Source organism: Erythrolamprus reginae, chromosome 9 (genome assembly GCF_031021105.1).
Source record: "Erythrolamprus reginae isolate rEryReg1 chromosome 9, rEryReg1.hap1, whole genome shotgun sequence".
NCBI lineage: Eukaryota > Metazoa > Chordata > Lepidosauria > Squamata > Dipsadidae > Erythrolamprus > Erythrolamprus reginae.
This window is the reverse complement of record NC_091958.1, coordinates 8,928,314-8,950,656: the sequence shown is the minus strand read 5'-3', so window position 1 is coordinate 8,950,656 and position 22,343 is coordinate 8,928,314. Positions and strand designations below refer to the sequence as shown.

General features: G+C 43.3%; 1 protein-coding gene across 3 annotated transcripts in view; it reads left to right on the top strand.

Annotated features, from left to right (window-relative positions):
* The window catches only part of GPT2 (glutamic--pyruvic transaminase 2), a 37,205-nt gene that overhangs the window by 13,576 nt on the left and 1,286 nt on the right, over positions 1 to 22,343 (top strand). For all 3 annotated transcript variants that reach the window (XM_070760263.1, XM_070760260.1, XM_070760261.1), the window contains exons 3-10: positions 5,136 to 5,225; positions 7,524 to 7,632; positions 11,540 to 11,673; positions 14,573 to 14,816; positions 14,983 to 15,062; positions 16,190 to 16,326; positions 18,150 to 18,324; positions 20,249 to 20,404. In XM_070760263.1, the coding sequence (XP_070616364.1) occupies positions 5,136 to 5,225; positions 7,524 to 7,632; positions 11,540 to 11,673; positions 14,573 to 14,816; positions 14,983 to 15,062; positions 16,190 to 16,326; positions 18,150 to 18,324; positions 20,249 to 20,404 (1,125 nt within the window). The remainder of the gene's footprint in view (positions 1 to 5,135; positions 5,226 to 7,523; positions 7,633 to 11,539; positions 11,674 to 14,572; positions 14,817 to 14,982; positions 15,063 to 16,189; positions 16,327 to 18,149; positions 18,325 to 20,248; positions 20,405 to 22,343) is intronic.

The following is a 22,343-nucleotide window of genomic DNA, read 5'->3' as shown; positions in this document are numbered from 1 at the left end:
TTCAGAATCTAGGAGCCAGCCAAAAAATTTAGGAGCCAGAATTTTTTTTAAGCAAACTTGGTTTTTTGCCGAGTCTCCACCTGACATCGCTTTCACCCCCTCTGTCTCCTCCTTCCTCTCTCATCTCTTTCCTTCCTCTCCCTCCCTTTCTCTCTTTCCTTTCTCTCCCTTTCTGTCTATCCTTTCTATCTCTCACCCCTTCTCCCTCTTTCATTCCCTTTCTCTCCCTCCCTTTCTCTCTCATTCCTTTCTCTCCCTCTTTCCTTCCTATCTCTCTTTCTTTTTCTCCCTCCTTCATATCTTCTTTCTCTCCCCCTTCCTCCCTCTTTCCTTTCTCCCCCTCCCTTTCTCTTCCTTTTTCTCTATCCTTTCTACTTCTTACTCTTTCTTTCTCTCCCTCCTTCATTCAATTTTCTCTCCCTCCCTTTCTCTCCCTTTCTCTCTCTTTCCTTTCTCTCCCTCCCTTTCTCTTCCTTTTTCTCTATCCTTTCTACTTCTTACTCTTTCTTTCTCTCCCTCCTTCATTCAATTTTCTCTCCCCCCCCTTCCTCCCTCTTTCCTTTCTCTCCCTCCCTTTCTCTTCCTTTTTCTCTATCCTTTCTACTTCTTACTCTTTCTTTCTCTCCCTCCTTCATTCAATTTTCTCTCCCCCCCTTCCTCCCTCTTTCCTTTCTCTCCCTCCCTTTCTCTTCCTTTTTCTCTATCCTTTCTACTTCTTACTCTTTCTTTCTCTCCCTCCTTCATTCAATTTTCTCTCCCCCCCTTCCTCCCTCTTTCCTTTCTCCCCCTCCCTTTCTCTTCCTTTTTCTCTATCCTTTCTGCTTCTTACTCTTTCTTTCTCTCCCTCCTTCATTCAATTTTCTCTCCCTCCCTTACTCTCTCTTTCCTTTCTCTCCCTCCCTTGTTCTCCCCTGGGGCTGCCTGTGCCTGCCCTGCACCACCCAACACGGACGGACAGCCCCCGGTCGTCGGTTCGTCGCCCCCCACCCCCCCACGGAGGGAGATCAGGCTGGCGAGGGCGGTAGAACTACGTCACCAGCCACTGGAGGGAGATCGGGCTGGCGGGGGCGGTGAATCCACCTCCCCAGCCGCGCGGAGGGAAATCCGGTAGGCGGGCGGGTGGCCGCGGCTCCCTGCGCGCCCCTGGAAAAGCGTACAGGGAACGGTGCCCGGGGCCGCTTTAGCCGCCCCCCGCTCCCCCCGCCATCTCCCCGCGACTGCCTGTGCCGCTGCAGCCGCGGCCCCCCCCCCCCCCGCTCCCACCGCCAGTGCCCTCCCGCCGGGCCCCAAAGGACACTTGCCGATGGCGACAGGGAGCCTTCAGCTGGGCGGGCGCTGCCGTGCCGGTGCCTCCGACCTCCCGGTTCCTGCTCGATGCCGCGGTTTCTGGCGCTCTCCTGCTGGGCTCCAAAGAAGGAAGGCGGGAAAAAGGCGCGAAGAATGGAGCTCTCCTTCCTGCCTGCCTTCTTTGGGACCCAGCAGGAGAGCGCCAGAAACCCCGGCATCGGGCAGGAGCGGAGAGGTCAGAGGCACCGCAGCGCCCTGCCCAGGCGGCTCTAGGCGCCAGACAACATTTTCTAGGCGCCACTGGCGACCAGGCGCCTGGGTTTGTCGAACCTTGGTTTAGAATTTGCATCGCCTTGTTTTGAAGGGTTTCTTCGAATGATCACTTGCTCTATGTGATGAAACTACAGATTGCTGCAAATAAAGAGTTAATTACAGGCCTTTATTTTCCCCCCGAATGCCATCACTCTGCTAAACAACTAATTCCCACAACACTGTCAAATAATTTACTAAGTCTATTACTATTATTCTTCTCTTCCTTCCTAGGACCCATCTCTTCCCACTTACGATTATAACCATGTTGCTTGTATCTTTCAATTTATATTGTTTTATTTGATTTGATAGCTTATTATTAACCTTGACTATCACTAAGTGTTCTATCTTTTTATTCTTGATGAATATATTTTATTCTCCTTATGTACACTGAGAGCATATGCACCAAAGACAAATTCCTTATTTTATTTTATTTTATTTATTTATTTATTTATTTAATTTATTTATTTAATTTATTTAAATTATTTAATTTATTTATTTTATTTATTTATTGGATTTGTATGCTGCCTCTCTCTGCACACTCGGGGCGGCTAACAACAGTGACAAAAAACAGCATGTAACAATCCAATACTAAAACAACTAAAAAAACCCTTATTATAAAACCAAACATACATACAAACATACCATGCGTAAATTGTAAGGCCTAGGGGGAAAGAATACCTCAGTTCCCCCATGCCTGACGGCAGAGGTGGGTTTTAAGAAGCTTATGAAAGGCAAGGAGGGTGGGGGCAATTCTAATCTCTGGGGGGAGTTGGTTCCAAACGGCCGAGGCCACCACAGAGAAGGCTCTTCCCCTGGGTCCCGCCAAACGACATTGTTTTTTTGACGGGACCCGGAGAAGGCCCACTCTGTGGGACCTAACTGGTCGTTGGGATTCGTGCAGCAGAAGGCGGTCCCTGAGATAATCTGGTCCGGTGCCATGAAGGGCTTTATAGGTCATAACCAACACTTTGAATTGTGACCGGAAACTGTTCGGCAACCAATGCAGACTGCTGAGTGTTGGTGAGACATGGGCATATTTGGGAAAGCCCATGATTGCTCTCACAGCTGCATTCTGCATGATCTGGAGTTTCCGAACACTTTTGAAAGATAGCCCCATGTAGAGAGCATTACAGTAGTCGAACCTCGAGGTGATGAGGGCATGAGTGACTGTGAGCAGTGACTCCCGGTCCAAATAGGGCCGCAATCACACTTGAATAGTAAAGAAATCTATTCTATTTTATTACAAGAAGTAATTACAAGAAGCTAAGACTTAGAAGAGAGAGGAACAAGAAAAGGCAGTTGGTAGAGGAAGAGGAAATGGTATATAAATAGGCAATAAGTAAATTTGTGGTCCTTGTAAAGGAGTTCATCCTCCTTTGGCAAATAAATTTTGTTTTAAGGATGTAAACAGAAATTATTTACATTTTGCAATAACCATTCAGATCTGAAGCTGTTACTGCAGTGAACTCAACGTAAAAGAGTCGATACCTTATATTTTTTATAAGATAATACACCAGCAGCAGAAGAACCAATAAGCAAGACAGTCAACTCTAGCTTTATTACTTTGGGGTGGCATTGGCTGCCGATCAGTTTCCGGTCACAATTCAAAGTGTTGGTCATGACCTTTAAAGCCCTACATGGCATTGGACCAGAATACCTCCAGAACCGCCTGCTACCGCACGAATCCCAGCAGCCGATAAGGTCCCACAGAGTGGGCCTTCTCCGGGTCCCGTCGACTAAACAATGTCGTCTGGCGGGCCCCAGGGGAAGAGCCTTCTCTGTAGCGGCCCCGGCCCTCTGGAATCAACTCCCCCTGGAGATTAGAACTGCTCCCACCCTCCTTGTCTTCGGTAAACTACTTAAGACCCACTTATACCGCCAGGCATGGGGGATTTGAGACACCTTTCCCCCAGGCTTATTATAATTTATGTTTGGTATGTATTTGCTGTTTGGTTTTTAATTATGGTAGGGATTTTAGTTTTTTCTTAATATTAGATTTGTGCCTGTATAATATTGTTTTTTATTGTTTGTTGTGAGCCGCCCCGAGTCTTCAGAGAGGGGCGGCATACAAATCTAATAAATTATTATTATTATTATTATTATTATTATTATTATTATTATTATTATTATTTTAAAGCACATTTTATGCTCCAAATGACATTTTGCCATTTCTTATCATGGAAATCTGATTCCACCATGTCGTATAATACCACCCAACCATCAATTGCATGGACTGTCTTGATTTTAGCACCCATATATTTTTGAATATTATTCTCCTGTAGTAGCAGGGGGAAAAGGCAGCACAATCATATCCTGTTCTAGTCTATTGAACATCAGCTGATTGACTGCTGTCAGAAGCTGGGCTAAATGGACTTCTGGACTTAAGACCAACAAGGCGCCTGGTTTATCAAATCAGGATGCTGTTAAACCAAGCATGAAAGGGAAAAAGGATGTACAAGGTTCATAAACTTGATGTCCAAATATACCCAGGACTTGCCTATGGCCTCTTTATGTTATCAGTGGTCCATTTCAATGCATTTCCTAAGATGACAAAGCACAAATGAACTTTATACGTCCTACATTGACTCTGTAAACCACTTATACTCTGAAGTCGTATATAAGTCTGAAGATGTCGTATATAAGTCTAAAGACACAATGTCGGTTGGTGGTGCCCAGGGGAAGAGCCTTCTCTGTGGTGGCCCCGACCCTCTGGAACCAACTCCCCCCAGAGATTAGAATAGCCCCCACCCTCCTTGCCTTTCGTAAGCTCCTCAAAACCCACCTCTGCCGTCAGGCATGGGGGAATTAAGATAATCTTTCCCCCTAGGCTTCTACAATTTATGCATGGTATGTTTGTATGTATGATTGCTTTTATAACAAGGGTTTTTAACTGTTTTTAGTATTGGATTTTTACATTCTGGTTTTTGTCACTGTTGTTAGCCGCCCCGAGTCTACGGAGAGGGGCGGCATACAAATCAAATCAAATCAAATGAAATGAAATCAAATCAAATCAAATCAAAAAAGGATCTTACGGAAAAATAACAATATTTTTTTTTTTAAAGCTGCTTGACATTATTTGCTTTTAATGCCAAGTGGGTGTACAGGTTGCTTCTTTCCTTGGTTAGTTTCCATCCATTGTTTCTTGTAGGAGTTGAAACAGTTTATGTCCAGAATGTGAGGGGTCAGCAAATATTTTCACCACCCTCTTTTTGACTCGTGCAGAGTACAGATCCTCAATCGAAGGCAGGTTGGCAGCAATTGTTTTTTCTGCAGTTCTGATTCTCCTCTGAAGTCTGTGTTGGTCTTGTTGGGTTGCAGAACCAAACCAGATAGAGGTGCAGATGACAAACTCAATGATTCCTCTGTAGAACTGTATCAGTAGCTCCTTGGGCAGTTTAAACTTCCCAAGGAGCTGCTGATATGCCTAACTATACCTAACTTTGTCACCTGGGTCGTTTTTGTGCCCTCCTCGTTGCGTTGGGTTCTACAAAGCTTGGATTCGCTGCGCTAACAGATCTACCTTTCTCTCCCTTCAGGGTATCAAAAAGCCTTTCACAGAAGTCATCAAGGCCAACATTGGGGATGCTCACGCCATGGGACAGCAGCCCATCACCTTCCTTCGACAGGTAAGAAGACCCTGCTTCTGCAAACTGAAATTAAAGCGAGGAAGGGGAAAAAATATTCAAGCTCACCTAGATTAGTATTATTTTTTTAAAGAAACCAGGAGGAATACCGTCAGATAGCAAACACTTGTGGGATGTTTTGTGGGTGTGTGCCGGAAATGTTCTGGAGGGTTAGCTTAAAACAGTGATGGCGAACCTATGGCACGGGTGCCCCAGGTGGCACGTGGAGCCATATCTGGTGGCACATGAGCCGTTGCCCTAGTTCACCTCCAACATGCCTGTGTGTGCTGGCTATCTGATTTTTGGCTCAGACAGAGATTAGATTAGATTAGATTTATTGGATTTATATGCCGCCCCTCTCCGCAGACTCGGGGCGGCTCACAACAATGGTAAAAAACAGTACATAGTAACAAATCTAATATTTAAAAATCTAAATTACAGTTTTAGATTAAAAAGTCCAAAAAAGAAACCCCAATATATAAAAAACAACACACAATCAAATCATACACAAAAACTACATGGGCAAGGGGGAGATGTTTCAATTCCCCCATGCCTGACGGCAGAGGTGGGTTTTAAGGAGTTTACGAAAGGCAAGGAGGGTGGGGGCAATCCTAATCTCTGGGGGGAGCTGGTTCCAGAGGGTCGGAGCCATCACAGAGAAGGCTCTTCCCCTGGGTCCCGCCAGACGACATTGTTTAGTCGATGGGATCTGGAGAAGGCCAACTCTGTGGGACCTAACCGGTCGCTGGGATTCGTGCGGCAGAAGGCGGTCTCGCAGATATCCTGGTTCGATGCCATGAAGGGCTTTATAGATCATAACCAACACTTTGAATTGTGACTGGAAACTGGTCGGCAGCCAATGCAGACTGTGGAGTGTTGGTGTAACATGGACATACTTAGAGAAGGCCATGATTGCTCTTGCAGCTGCATTCTGCACGATCTGAAGTTTCCGAACACTTTTCAAAAGTAGCCCCATGTAGAGAGCGTTACAGTAGTCGAGCCTCGAGGTGATGAGGGCATGAGTGACTGTGAGCAATGACTCCCGGTCCAAATAGGGCCGCAACAGGCGCACCAGGTGAACCTGGGCAAACGCCCCCCTTGCCACAGCTGAAAGATGTTTCTCTAATGTGAGCTGTGGATCGAGGAGGACACCCAAGTTGCGGGCTCTGGGAGGGCGTTTTTGGCTTCCAGAGAGCCTCCGGGGACATGGGGGAAGGTGTTTTTACCCTCCAGGGAAGCCTTTGGAGCCTGGGGAGGGTGAAACATGAGCCTACTGGGCCCACCAGAAGTTGGGAAACAGTTCATTTCTGGTTTCTAGAGGGCCTCTGGACAAGCGGGGGAAGCTGTTTTCGCCCTCCCCAGGCATTGAATTATGGGTGTGAGCACTCGTGGATGTGCAATAGCGCGCACCCACAGTCTTTAGGCACCCAAGGAAATAAAGGTTCGCCATCACTGGCTTAAAAAATTGGAGCAAAAATATCCTTGCCAAGGACCTGAGAAACCAGCAGCATGCCATTCTACCTTTGAAATAATAACATTATAGATAATAACAGTAAAGGTAGTTCTCGACTTAACAACCACAATAGAGCCTAAAATATCCATTGCAGTATTAAATGGATTTTGCTCCATTTTATCATATTTTTTTTGGCCACAGTTCTTAATGCAGTTGTTAACTAATTGAAGCAGTCCTTAAGCCAGTGTTCTCAATTATTTTCTGTTATGCCCCCCCTGGAAAAAAGTAAACATTACGCATGCGCCCCAACTTTCCACCATGACTGCAGGGCTGTTGTCAGTATTGGGTTGCTACTGGTACGGATGAGGTCACCGCATTGGTAGCAAAAGTTGTGTTGCACGTGCAGCTTGGGTGCATGTCCCAGCTTGTTTTTTTTTCTGCGCATGCCCAGGAAGCAAAATCTTATGAGGGGACGTGCATGAAAGATCTTAGTGATTTTTTTACTTCTTGCATGCACGGAAGCAAAAAAAAAAGCCCAAATCTCTCTTGCGGGCATGTCCCCTCGCAAGAGTTTGTTTCATGCGCAGAAGCAAAGACATGCTGGGATGCACACCCAAGCTAACTGAAGCTGTGCGTATGGCGCACCCGTAGCAACAGTAATAGGAATCTGCCCCAGCTGTTGTAGCTTCAAACAGTCACTGAATGAAGATTGTAAATTGAGGACTTCCTTTAGAAGAGCGAGATTAGAATCATTTGATTAGATTGCTCTAATAGTTGGGTATAAGAATCTGTATCCTGAGGAATTAATGTCTTTCCATTGTTGTTGTTTTGATGCGGGGACGATGTAGGTGGTGGCTCTTTGCACTTACCCCAACTTGCTGGACAGCCCCAGTTTCCCAGAAGACTCCAAGAAGAGAGCAAGACGGATCTTACAAGGCTGTGGAGGCAACAGCTTAGGTACTTGGATCACTTTGTCACATTAGCTGCCGGCAGCCTCTGTTGGTGGTCATCCTCAGCTCCGAAATTGGAGGAATAGAGGACCTGATTTCTGCAGGATAGAAACTCTCCGTCAGGCCAAAGTCATTGTTTGATTTGGAGACTTTGGCCTGCCACATATTAGAATGTAGAATACAACACGGGACCCCAAAACACAAGCCATTGTCGGGTCGGTAGCAATCTCTGCAACCAGGTAGAGGATGTGCAGTGGCCGGAAGGGTGGGGGCTGGTGGGTGGGCAGGACTACATTTGGAATATAAGACGCATCCCAAATTTTCCATTTATTTTAGGAGGGGAAAAGGGGTGTCTTATACTCTGAAAAATACTGTAGTTACATGGTGGGTTTTTTGGTTCATATCAGGGTGATCAATGCCACGGTGCATTGATCAAAGCATCTCCAATAATCCCAGGTGGCTCAATCTTGCATGCAAAGAATTTTTTTTTAAAGGACTTTTTTCTCAGACATGGTGACGCCACATACCTCAGCACATACACATTGCATCAGTGTTACCCAATTGTACTTCCTTATATATCAAGATGAACTCGTTTTAGAGTTTAAAATGTTATTAAGGAACTTTATGTGTGAACATAAGGAACTGGGTGAACGACTAGACAGAAAAAGAGACTCAGATTCTGGTCTTGTTGCTACTCTCATTCATCTCTGTTAACATTTGGTTTTCCAGTTTGAGAAGGTGTATTTCATTTGTGCTTAAAGTTAAAGTGTTTAAAGTTAAGCTACGAGATACAGTGGTACCTCATCTTACGAACGCCTCTTCTAACAAACTTTTCAAGATACGAACCCGTTGTTTAAGATTTTTTTGCCTCTTCTTCCGAACTATTTTCACCGTACGAACCCAAGCAGCTGCTGCTGGGATGAAGGGGTTTCTTTTCCCCCCCTTTTTTGAAGAAAGAAAAGGGAGGGGCTGCTTGGAGTAGGAAACATTTTGCAGAGAACAACGGGGTGGCGCAGCAGGTAGAGTGCTGTACTGCAGGCCACTGAAGCTGACTTGTAGATCTGAAGGTCAGCGGTTCAAATCTCATCATCGGCTCAAGGTTGACTCAGCCTTCCATCCTTCCGAGGTGGGTAAAATGAGGACCCGGATTGTGGGGGCAATAGCCTAGCTCTGTTTTAGAAAAGTGCTATTGCTAACATGTTGTAAGCCGCCCTGAGTCTAAGGAGAAAGGCGGCATGAAAATTGAATGAATGAATGAATGAATGAATAAACAAACAAACAAACAAACAAACAAACAAACAAACAAACTGAAAGGGTGTCTTTTTAAGAAAGAAAAGGGAGGAGGGAGGGGTAGCTTGGGGGAGGAAAATTTTTGCAGAGAACAAGGGGCTTGCAAAGGAACTGAAAGGGTGTCTTTTTAAGAGAGCAAAGGGAGGAGGGAGGAGGGAGCTTGGGGGAGGAAAATTGTTGCAGAGAACAGCGTGCTTGCACAGGCACTGAAAGGGTGTCTTTTGAAGAAAGAAAAGGGAGGGGCGCCCCCCTTGCCTTTCTTCCTTCCCACTCACCCTTTAGCCTAGCCTTGCTTCTTCCACCCGCCCCCTTTAGCTGCTCCTCCCTGCCCTCTGTTCGCCCCCCTTCTAAAGTTTGGGATTTTCCTGAAGGATTTGCACGCATTATTTGCTTTTACATTGATTCCTAGGGGAAACATTGTTTCATCTTACGAACTTTTCACCTTACGAACCTTCTCCTGGAACCAATTAAGTTCGTATGATGAGGTACCACTGTACTTCCACTGGAAAATGTCTAAATAGTTCTGACAGTAAATTGTTCCAGTTTAACTCTTTTCTGAACACAATGGCCCGGGAACATCTTGAACTGACGTTGACAATGATGAGCATAACACATCACTCTTTAGCAAAGTTTCTCAACCGTGCCACGTGATAAACCAATTTGGTTACGATCCCTTAGCTGGGTCAATTTAAGACAGGACAACTCCTAGAATTCCCCAGATGGCATGCAAACTATTTATCTAAGGGATCGTATCCAAATTGGTTAGTCGTGTTGCAAGTGATCAGAAATGGAAAAAAAACCCTGCAAGATCAAAGGAGAAAAGGGGAAAAGGTAAAATAGGTAAGAAAATGGAAGAAAACAAAAGAAGGCTGAATAACTATCAATGAAAAAGCTGGTTATTTTCAACCTGCATGTAGGTCTTCAAACTTGGCAACTTTTAAGACTTTTAACTCCCACAATTCTCCAGCTAGCTGTGCTGAGAGTTGTAATTCTGAGAGTTGAAGTCCACAAGTCTTAAAGTTGCCAAGTTTGGGGATCGCTAATCTAAGCCAAAGATCTGGGAGGAATTTCAATTTATTAGCAGAGCCATGTTGGCGCATCTGGGAGAAACCCGAATCTAAAGTCCCGTGGGAGTCCCAACCTCAAAACCAGCGAGCGAACTAATGAGCTGAAGCTCTGGAAAATATGGTACAGTGGTACCTCATGATACGAACTTAATTGGTTCCAGGAGGAGGTTCGTAAGGTGAAAAAGTTCGTAAGACGAAACAGTGTTTCCCATAGGAATCAATGGAAAAGCGATTAATGCGTGCAAGCCCAGAAATTAGAAACCTGGAAGCCGGGCCGCCATCGCCGAAGGAGTCTTCAGCCTCCCGTTCTCTCCCCCCCCGCCCCTTCGCCGTCCCTGTTTTCCTGGCCAAAGCGCTGGGGAGGGAGGCAAGCCGGCCCTTCTGCTCCTCCCCAGCGCTATAAAGAAAAGTTGCCATGCTGCCCCTGAAGGGGTCCTGAGCCTCCCATTCTCTCCCCCCCACCCCTTCGCCATCCCTGCCTTCCTGGGAGAAGCGCTGGGGAGGAGCAGAAGGGCCGGCTTGCCTCCCTCCCCAGCGCTTCGCCCAGGAAGGCAGGGACTGCGAAGGGACGGGGGCAGGGGGAACATGCTGGCAGCCCGTCTTTGTATTTTTGGCAGGGAATTGCGGGGGGGAAACGAATGGGAAATCCCATCGGGGTAGTCTCAAGGCAGGAGAATCCCTGCATCAGCAAGTTAGCGCACGCACAATTAGAGAGCCCACGGAGCCGGGCTCGTGTTCGTAAGACGGAAATGGTTCTTTAGACGAGGCAAAGAAATCTGAAATCCCGGGTTCGTATCTCGAAAAGTTCGTATGACGAGGGGTTCATATCATGAGGTACCACTGTATTTTGATATGAGAAAAGGATGTCTTTGCTCCTTGTCATTATGACAGTGAATCTGTCATACTGTTATTATGACAGTAAAGGCATCTTTAGTGAATCTCTCTGCAGTCTTGAGTGGATTTTTTTTAATCATTCCAAATACATTCCAAAATCCCAAGATCCAGACTATAGCAGAAGGTGCATAGAAAAGTTGAAGCAGTCACCAAAGGAATATCTCTGTGGCTTTGGTGTGTTTTTTTTTTTAAAAGGCACCTTACAAGATATAATTGAACCATAAACTGGAACCTCAGCTTTCTTCAAATTGTTACTCAAACTCTCCTGGTCCCTAAGTTCTGGGTATATTTTTTGTTGCAAAGAACCAATGTTTTCTGCTCTCCCCAAGAGGAGTGTGGTAGAACTGTGACTGTGAAGGTTCTTCGCGCTCTCCAAACTAGGTAGCATCATGAGGATGCTCAGGATGAGCAATGTTTGCACATTGAGCTTCAACCTGAAGTGACAAATGTAACTGCTGGATCTGTTTTGGTTTCAAGGTGGAGACAGAAGGGCAAAGGGAAACCTGCCCTAGATTTAATCCTTATTTTCTCTGAATATATTAATTGACGAAAGAGTTTGTTTGATGGGCAGAAGTTACAGAGAGAGGGTTTGGAAACTTCTTAGACGAATCTCATCATGTCTTTTGTGGGGTTCAGAGGCTGACATTTTCCTTCCTTTCACAGGTTCCTACAGTGCCAGCCAAGGGGTCAACTGCATCCGTGAAGATGTAGCGGCGTATATCGAGCGGCGAGATGGCGGTGTCCCCGCAGATCCGGAGAACATCTACTTGACCACGGGAGCGAGCGATGGCATTGCTGTAGGTGGCATTGGAGGTTATCTTCTGATGTGAGGTTGCTCACGTTTGGGCACCAAGAATCCAGGTTTATTCAGACTGCATGAAAGGACAAGAACAAAAATGCTCAACCTAGTTTGCTGAGGGTAGAAATAACTTTCTTGTCTGGCCTCAATATTTCCTCCTCTAGTTTGGCTTTGTTCTGGCTTTGGTGATGGGCAACCCTTCACTGTTGGAGACCTCTGATCCAGGCTACAGTTCGGAGAAAATCCATTCCTCCCCTCCCTTACCATTGGGTTAGAGATAATTTTCAATTTACATCCAGTTGCTTAACAATTTGAAGTTTCGTAACTATAGAGGCAGTTCTCGACTTCCAACAGTTCTCTTCGTGCATGTGCCTTTTTTGCTATCTTAAACAAAACAAGTGGCAAGGCTAATTGTACTAGACAGAATATATCATACAGAGATATTTTATAGATAAGTTTACTTTCCTGAATTGGTTTAAACCACAATTATATAGTTGGTGGAAAGTATTGAAAAGTTAAAATTTTTATGATAGCATATACTACATAGAGATATTTTGTTGATATGTTTACTTTTCTGTATTGATCTAACTATAATTAGTTTTATTCTTTCTGTATTAAGAAGACTCCTATACTGAGCGGAGCAATTGTAGCTCCTTTTTGTGTTAAATGTAGTGTCTTGTCAATTTAATGTTTGTCCGTTTTGTTATGTCTTTTACTTTGAAAACCAAGAAAAAATATTTTTTAAAAAACCAAAAACAAGTGGCATGATTAAAATGCCATCACCTGGCCCAGTTTGGGATTGCAAGTAGTCTTGAACTTACAACACAGGTCATTTAGTAACCATTCAAAGTTACAACGGCCCTGAAAAAAGTGACTTATGACCGTTTTTTCACACTTGCAACTGTTGCTGCATCGGGGCGGGTTCCTCTTACCAGCCTACCGGTGCAGTGTGCGCGCATCATGACAATTCGGGCGAGCGTGTGCTTGCAGTGCTGGTGTACACGCATATGTCCCCTTGCACGATTTTGCTTCCATGCAAGCGCAGAAAGGGGAAAAAAATCACACAAGGGGAAACTCGCCTGCACGCGATTTCGGGTGTTTTTTACTTCCGCGCATGCACAGATATAAAAACCCCCACCGAAATTGCACACATGTGAGCGTCCCCTTGTGAGATTTTGCTTCCACGCATGCGCGGGAAGCAAACTACAGACAAAAAATTCCCCAAAACAAATGCGCCACGCAAGGGACCAGCAAAGACAGCACCGGAGCAGTCGCGTGCAAATTGTGCAATCTGTGGGGCCTTACTGGAATAAGTTTAAATTTAAATGCCGCCCCTCTCCGAGAACTCTAGGCAGCTTACAACATATGAAAGAGACAATATACAGTGGTACCTCTACCTAAGAATGCCTCTACTTAAGAACTTTTCTAAATAAGAACCAGGTGTTCAAGATTTTTTTGCCTCTTCTTAAGAACCATTTTCTACTTAAGAACCTGAGCCCGGAAAAATTTCCCAGGAAATTTGAGAGCGGCACGAAGGCCCGGCCAGTTTCCTGCCATTCCCCCTTTAATCCCGACCATCTCGGGCTTTTCTGGGTTGCCAGAGGAGCCTTTCGGTGGTACTTAAGGAGGCTTGGCCAGTTTCCTGCCATTTTTTTTAAGCCTTAAAATTTTGCATTTTTTTTATTCCCCTCACCTCACCTTCTTCCTTCAGCACCAACTGTCCTCCTCCTCTTCTTCCTCCTCCTCCTCCCACCCAAATTCTGAGCTTTTATTTCTTTCCTAATGGGTTTACATACATTATTTGCTTTTACATTGATTCCTATGGGAAAAATTGCTTCTCCTTGCAAACTTTTCTACTTAAGAACCTGGTCACAGAACGAATTAAGTTCATAAGTAGAGGTACCACTGTATATCGAAATCCAAATTATTAGAATTCAAAGTTACAACTGAAAAACTAAAGAACCAGTTAAAATACATACATGACCATTCAATCATCAAAGTTAGAGTTCCGAGGTGCATCCCCATGGTCATATGAAACATGCAACATTACACACTTGGTAATTGACTCTTATTTACAATGGTTGCATTATCCCTGGGTCGTGTGATCTCCAACTCTTACCAACTCTGGCAAGAACCATCTCTTACTCACTCACTTACCCAACTCTTACTCACTAACCAACTCTGGCAAGAAGTCGTGAAATGGGGCCAACTTGCTTAACAAATGTTTCACTTAGCAGCATAAATTCTGGGCTCAATTGTGGGTCGTAACTCGAGGAGTACCTCTCCAGTGTTTCTGGGTCAGCAGTTCTACTGATCCAGCCTTTTCAAAATCTTCATAAAGTTCTTTTCTGGTTGATTTTATTTTTTAACCCTGAAAGATACTTACTTACTTACTTACTTACTTACTTACTTACTTACTTACTTACTTACTTACTTACTTACTTACTTACTTACTTACTTACCTACCTACCTACCTACCTACCTACCTACCTATTTATTGGATTTGTATGCCGCCCCTCTCCGTAGACTCGGGGCGGTTAACAACAGTAATAAAAACAGCATATAACAATCCAATATTAAAACAGTTAAAAACCCTTATTATAAAACCAAACATACATACAGACATACCATGCATAAAATTGTAAAGGCCTAGGGGAAAGAGTATCTCAGTTCCCCCATGCCTGACGGCAGAGGTGGGTTTTCAGAAGCTTGCAAAAGGCAAGGACGGTGGGGGCAATGCTAATCTCTGGGGGGAGTTGTTCCAGAGGGCCAGGGCCGCCACAGAGAAGGCTCTTCCCCTGGGTCCCGCCAAGCGACATTGTTTAGTATGTGTCTTTAATGCAGCTCGAGGAGCAATGAATATTCTATTTGAAAGTTATCTTTCCTCAATTTCGCAGACCATTCTCAAGATCCTCGCCTCTGGGGGAGGGCGATCCAGAACCGGAGTGATGATCCCCATTCCTCAGTATCCTTTATATTCCGCTGCCATTTCCGAATTGGATGCCATCCAGGTGAACTATTACCTGGACGAAGAGAACTGCTGGGCCCTGGATGTCAATGAATTGCGTCGCTCCTTATATGAAGCCAAAGCGTATTGTAATCCTAAAGTTCTTTGCATCATTAATCCTGGAAACCCCACAGGTGGGCAAAACCAGCAGCCCCCTTCTCCACCCTCCCTGGCCCTCACACCTAAAGTGAAGACAGCTGTTCTTTTGTTCTGGAATGAAGAAATGATTGACGTAACCTCTGTTTCATTGGAAAGGAGAACTGCTTTGAACCTTTTTCCCTACTTCCTCTTGAATTTTAGGTCAAGTTCAAAATAGAAAATGTATTGAAGATGTGATTCATTTCGCCTGGGAAGAGAAGATGTTTCTTCTGGCTGACGAGGTAATGAAAATATTCAGTCTTGGAGAAAATAGAATAGATAGATTGGCCAAGTGTGATTGGACACACAAGGAATTTGTCTTTGGTGCATAGGCTCTCAGTGTACCTAAAAGAAAATATACATTTGTCAAGAATTATGAGGTATGACCCTTAATGGTTGTCATAGGGGTCAAATAAGCAATCAGGAAACAATATTAATAAAAATCTTAAGGATACAAGCAACAAGTTACAATCATACAGTCATAAGTGGGAGGAAATGGGTGGTAGGAATGATGAGAAAAAAATAGTAGTAATAGTAGTGCAGATTTAGTAAATAAATCTTACTTAGTAAATAAATCTAAAATTTATGCATGGTATGTTTGTGTGTATGTTTGGTTTTTTAAATTAGGGTTTTTAAAATTATTTTAAATATTAGATTTGTTATATGTTGTTTCACTATTGTTGTTATCCGCCCTGAGTCTGCGGAGAGGGGCGGCATACAAATCTAATAGATAGATAGATAGATAGATAGATAGATAGATAGATAGATAGATAGATAGATAGATAGATAGATAGATAGATAGATAGATAGATAGATAGATAGATTGATTGATTGATTGATTGATTGACAGTGTTGAGGGAGTTGAAACAGTTTGTGTCCAGGATGCGAGGGGTCAGTAAATATTTTCCCTGCCCTCTTTTTGACTCATGCAGTATACAATGGAAGGCAGGTTGGCAGCAATTGTATTTTTCTGCAGTTCTGATTCTCCTCTGAAGTCTGTGTCAGTCTTGTTGAGTTGCAGAACCAAACCAGACAGTTACTGTATAGAGGTGCAGATGACAGACTCAATTATTCCTTTAGATGCATCCCATGGTCATGGGACCATAATGCACAATGTTTTTGCTAAAAGTCAGCATTTAGTTGCCCATAGCGAACAATGGGATTCAGGTTAATAACCATTGTGATTCACTCACCATCTGCTGCAAAGCAAGCTTATAAACATAGGGCCCATTATAACATGGCATGGGCCCTATGTTGTCCAGCTTTGTCCAAAACGCTCTGAAATTCTGTCTTTTCTGGGTTACGGAGAGTCTACGGAGAGGGGCGGCATACAAATCTAATAAATAATAATAATAATAAATAATTACAGGTGTATCAAGACAACGTCTACTCGGAGAACTGCCAGTTCCACTCCTTCAAAAAAATCCTTTACGAGATGGGACCAGATTACTGGAATAATGTCGAACTCGCTTCTTTTCATTCCACTTCAAAGGGCTACATGGGCGAGTAAGTTTCAATGACAGAGGATGGAATTTTGCCCGTGCAATAGCCATTTACTTGAGTGTTTTTTCTATCATGTATCATGTATCCCAGCAGCTGGTCAGGTCCCACAGAGTTGGCCTCCTTAGGGTCCGGTCGACCAAGCAATGTCGTCTGGTGGGGCCTAGGGGAAGAGCCTTCTCTGTGGTAGCCCCGGCCCCCTGGAATCAACTCCCCCCAGATATTCATACTGCCCCCACCCTCTCTGCTTTCCTTAAGGTTTTAAAAACTTATCTTTGCCGACAAGCCTGGGGCCATTGAATTTTTAACATTTAGCCCCAGCTGACGATTGAATGCATAATGTATGACAAGATAAGATGAAATGTGGATCACTGGCTACATTAGGGTTTTAGAGCATATTTTTAATATTAGATTTCTGATGTATTTTCCTCTGTTGTGAGCTGCCCTGAGTCTGTGGAGAAGAACAGCATAGAAATCAAATCAAATCTGTCTGTCTGTCTGTCTGTCTGTCTGTCTGTCTGTCTGTCTGTCTGTCTGTCTGTCTGTCTGTCTATCATCTATCTATCTATCTATCTATCTATCTATCTATCTATCTATCTATCTATCTATCTATCTATCTATACTAACTAACTAACTAACTAACTAACTAACTAACTAACTAACTAACTAACTAACTAATTAACTATCAGGGCAACCTAATATAGACCCAACTATGGGATGGAGCATACTATTTCCTCTTTCGCCTTTCAGCCCCAATGCTTTTGTAGGCAGTTGCTTTTGCCATAAATTACTTTTGTGTTGAATTTTTATTTGTTTCTTTGTCGGTAAATACAAATTTAATCCATTTACTTAATCCCTTTCTGGGGGCTTCTCTGGGATGCTTTAAAAAGAGCTCAACCTTTTCACTCATTTCATATAAAGAGTGTGGCTTGAATTGCACAGATGTGGCATGTCGATTTTTTTTTTAAGTTAACTATTACCGAAACAAGTGGTATCTTATATTATTTGGGCACGGTAGTAATTTTATGGCGTTGATTGGAAATCATGAAAACTCTGATGATTTAGATAACTTAAACCCTAATGATAAAGAAAATAAAGTTTATGTCCATATTAACTTTTTTCTTCCAATTCCCTGCCACAATGCATCAGTCTGATTTATATGCCAGCCTAATCCACCAAGCAGCCTTCTGCCGCACGAATCCCAGCGACCAGTTAGGTCCCACAGAGTTGGCCTTCTCCGGGTCCCGTCGACTAAGCAATGTCGTTTGGCGGGACCCAGGAGAAGAGCCTTCTCTGTGGTGGCCCCGGCCCTCTGGAACCAGCTCCCCCCAGATATCAGAGTTGCCCCCACCCTCCTTGCCTTTCGCAAGCTCCTTAAAACCCACCTCTGTCGTCAGGCATGGGGCAATTGAAATTTTCCTTCCCCCTAGGCTTATAGAATTTATACATGGTATGCTTGTATGTATGAGTGGTTCTTTAAATTGGGGTTTTTTAGATTGTTTTTAATATTAGATTTGTTTACATTGGCTTTTTATACTGTTGTTAGCCGCCCCGAGTCTTCGGAGAGGGGCGGCATACAAATCTAATGAATGAATGAATGAATGAATAAATGAATGAAGGAATAAAAGAAAGAAAGAAAGAAATTTCTTTCTTTCTTTCTTTCTTTTTTTCTTTCTTTCTGTCTTTCTTTCTCCGAAGAAGATTAAAATAGGATCCTACATGAGTTGTAGACTTCATAGTTTGCCTTTCGGCCACTGGGAGAATTTCATGCGAGTTTTTTCTCCCTCTCTCTCCTTTTCTTCTCTTTTCTCTACCTGCCTGGTTTTCAGGTGTGGCTACAGAGGAGGTTACATGGAGGTGCTAAACCTACATCCAGAAATTAAAGGGCAGCTAGTGAAGCTCCTCTCTGTCCGGCTGTGCCCGCCCGTCTCAGGTCAAGCTGCTATGGATGTCGTGGTCAACCCCCCTGTTCCCGGAGAAGAATCCTATGCCCAGTTCATTAAGGTTTGTTTGTGTATTTGTCATTCTTTCAATTATTTTTAATCCTTCTTTCTTTCTTCTTTAATTTTTTTCCCTCCACAATTCCATGTACACATCTATGCGTATACCATAAAATATATCAAAACATTCATAATTATACATTTCTATCCAGTCTTCCAGTCTATCGTAAATCAGTGTCCTATTTTTGCAACTGTATATACTGTACTGCTATTTATCAGTCTGTTTTCCTTCGTTTCTTTACACTATCTCCATCTCCTCCTCCTTACTTTCTTTCTCCTTCTCTTCCCCTTCTTACTTCCCTCCTCCTCCTCCTCTCCTCCCTTTCCTTTCTTCTTCTTCTTTCTTCCTCTCAACCTTTCCCTGATTGATTCTAATCATAATTCATGTTATATTTAACAGACTAATAATATATGTCCATAATTCTTTTCATTATCAGCGTCCCTTTTAAACTCATATACTGTACTTTCTATGTCATATCTATAGATCATAATTCTTTATTCTATGTGTATAATTCTGCCTCCTCAAAATCTAATTTTGTCATCTGGGTCTACCATCTTTTACTTTCTATTTTCTTCCCCTTTAATCATTCTAACTTAATTTCTTTTCATCCTTAAAGCCACCGGGAGCTCTTGACTCTCCAGCAGCCAGAAGAGATGTGATTGAAAACAGGTGTTCAAAGAAACGCCAAGGCCAAAAGAAAAATTTAAAAAATCACATTTTCGATTTAAGGATCCCATTTAAGGATTCGCCTGGGATCCATTTTCCAAAGCAGGATTTCCTTTCCTTCTTCAAATATCTACTTAAAAAGGAAGTAGCTAAACTGCCATTCACCCAAACTTTTCAAATTTGCCTTTGAACTTAATTGTAATCGTTTCCAACCAGCATGTGAGGATGCCAGACCGAGAACGTGTACGTTTGTCTTAAGGGGTAGGCAGTGTTTAAACACACTGATAACCATGTTTTCAGTGATAGTTTCTGGATTGGACTGTAAATCCATCTTCCATTAAAGTCAAGTCTATACTGGGTAATTTTAAGTTACAAAGAACTATCACAGTTGGCTATGTCCCCTTTGCAGGAATGATGTTTTTGTTTGTTTGTTTGTTTGTTTGTTTGTTTATTTATTTATTTACTTACTTACTTACTTACTTACTTGCTTACTTGCTTACTTGCTTACTTGCTTACTTGCTTACTTGCTTACTTGCTTACTTGCTTACTTGCTTATTTACTTACTTACTTACTTACTTACTTACTTACTTACTTACTTACTTACTTACTTACTTACTTACTTACTTACTTACTTACTTACTTACTTACTTACTTACTTACTTACTTACTTACTTACTTACTTACTTACTTACTTACTTATTTGATTTGTATGCCGCCCCTCTCCCTAGACTCGGGGCGGCTAACAACAGTAAAAAGACAATATGAGCAATTTCTAATATTAAAAGTAATGTAAAAAACCCCAATTTAAGAAACCAATCATACATAAGGACATACCATGCATACATTTTATAAGCCTAGGGGGAAGGGAAAGTCTCAATTCCCCCATGCCTGACGACAGAGGTTGTCCATGGTTTCTTTTGTTAGTGAGATACAAGATACTGATTCTAAGAAGCTTCTTCTGTTCTCCAGCCAAGAAAATGAAGATGATGGGATGATAGAAGTTTAGATATAGGGTGTTTGGTGCTCTCTGAACCTGGTTGTTTTGTTGCAGACGTTTCATTGCCGAACTAGGTGACATCATCAGTGTTAGTAGGGAGTGGGGTCTGCTCTCATTTTATATACTAAAAAAATTAGATGGAGGGAAATTTAGATGGTGCTGAAAACCTGATACTCTAAGAAATAAAGCCAGAGTTATAAAATGGTGCCACTTGTGGTGTCCCCTGCATGATTGATTTTTTTTTCAATTTTCCTGACAACATAGGAAAAGGAGTCGGTCTTGAACAACCTCGCAATGAAAGCCAAACTAACCGAAGACTTGTTCAATCAAGTGCCGGGGCTCCACTGCAACCCACTTCAAGGGGCCATGTATGCCTTCCCGCGGATTTTTATCCCTGCCAAGGCCATTGAAATAGCAAAGGTGAGACTCTCTCGTTCCTCTACAAGGAATGTTACTGGGGCTTTAGGTAGAAAATTTGTGCATCACGCTAAACCACGATGAAAACCAAACTGGCTCAATTTGCACATAGGTTAGACTCGATATATTGTATTGTCTATAATGGCACTAATTAAACTGCATTATTGGGGTGATACTTTGATAATAATAATAATAATAATAATAATAATAATAATAATAATAATAATAATTTATTAGATTTGTATGCCACCCCTCTCCGAAGACTTGGGACGGCTCACAACAATAATCAAAGACAATATAACACTGCAACAAATCTAATATTAAAAGAGAACAATATATAAAACCCCAACAATTAAAAGACCACGCAACACATACATACCAAAAACATAAAATATAAAAGCCTAGGGGAGGTGTCTCAGTTCCCCCATGCCTGGCAATATAGGTGGGTCTTGAGTAATTTACGAAAGACATGGAGGGTGGGGGCCGTTCTAATCTCCGGGGGGGAGTTGATTCCAGAGGGCCGGGGCCGCCACAGAGAAGGCTCTTCCCCCGGGGCCCGCCAAACAACATGTGAGCCTACAGAGGAACAGAAAAGCTGGTTTATCAGCTGAATCTCTTATCATCTTTTTAGTGACCTCATAATCCCTTGCTGGGATGGACTCGGAGCAAATGAATGGAGCTTGCAATATGTTTTAATGTCCAGGTACCCCTTCCTGTCGCCGATGCGGAGTTTTCTTCGGCAGATATAGCCTCCATGTGCCCAGAGAGACAGAAATATCTGCCTCAACCTAGGATTGAACTCACAACCTCCTGATTGTGAGGCGAGAGCACCTCTAGGCCGCCGCATCACATCCTATCAGCCGAATCTCTTACGCTTTAACCAATTGCTCTGCCCTTTCAGCCAACAAGAAGCTGGTTCTGTTTGCTTCTTGGAATGCGTGCATTTACAAGTTGGTGTCGGATAGAAAAAGCATAGATGTGGAGTGTTGTCTTAGGCTTGGTGGTAGACCAGTGTATACGTATCTTAATGGAGGAACATACAACGCATGGTGCCCAGTCATTTACTGTGGTCCTCAGGCTCTGACTTAAGTCCATAGTTACTAGAAGTTTGCATCTTTCCTAGACATTTGAGGTCCACCACCAAGACAATTAAGGCTAGAAAAACGGGTGAATCTGAGGATTCATTCTAAAATAGACATTGTCTACAAGTAGTCCCCGAGTTGCGTCCACAACTGACCCTGAGATTTATGTGCCTTTGCGATACAGTTGTTTAGTGAGCGATGCCCCATTTTATGACTTTTCTTACCACCATTACTAGTTGAATCACTGCAGTTGTCATGGTGGTGGAATGAATCTGGCTTCCCAACATTTACTTTGCTTGCGCAAAAGGACACAAAAGGTGGATCACATAACTCTGGGACGCCACAACCGTCATAAATATGAGTTGGTTGCCGACCAACTGAATTGTGATGTGAACCACGCTGCAAGGGTCGTCTGTGTGAAATATGGCCGTAAGACCCAAATATGGATGTGCTGTTGTAACTTTGAACAGTCACTGAACAATCTGTTGTAAGTTGAGGACTTCCTGTAGTTGGTGATCCTCTCGACTCCCAACATTTTATTTATTTATTTATTTATTTATTTATTTATTTATTTATTTAGTTAGTTAGTTAGTTAGTTAGTTAGTTAGTTAGTTAGTTAGTGTTGTGATTCAGCCTGAGGCTCCTCAGGGACCGGTTGGATCTCTGCTGGATCCATGCTCAGAGGAGGAGGACAGTGAACAGGAGGGGGAGGACCAGGCAGACGGGGGAGAGGAACGTCAGGAAGAGGAGGAGGGAGAGCAGCCTGAGACCCCGGGGGGGGGGGGGGCTCTCCTCAGCTAGTACCCTGGATTCATTGGATGAAGACGCACAGGCTATAATAGACATGAGGCAGCGACGAG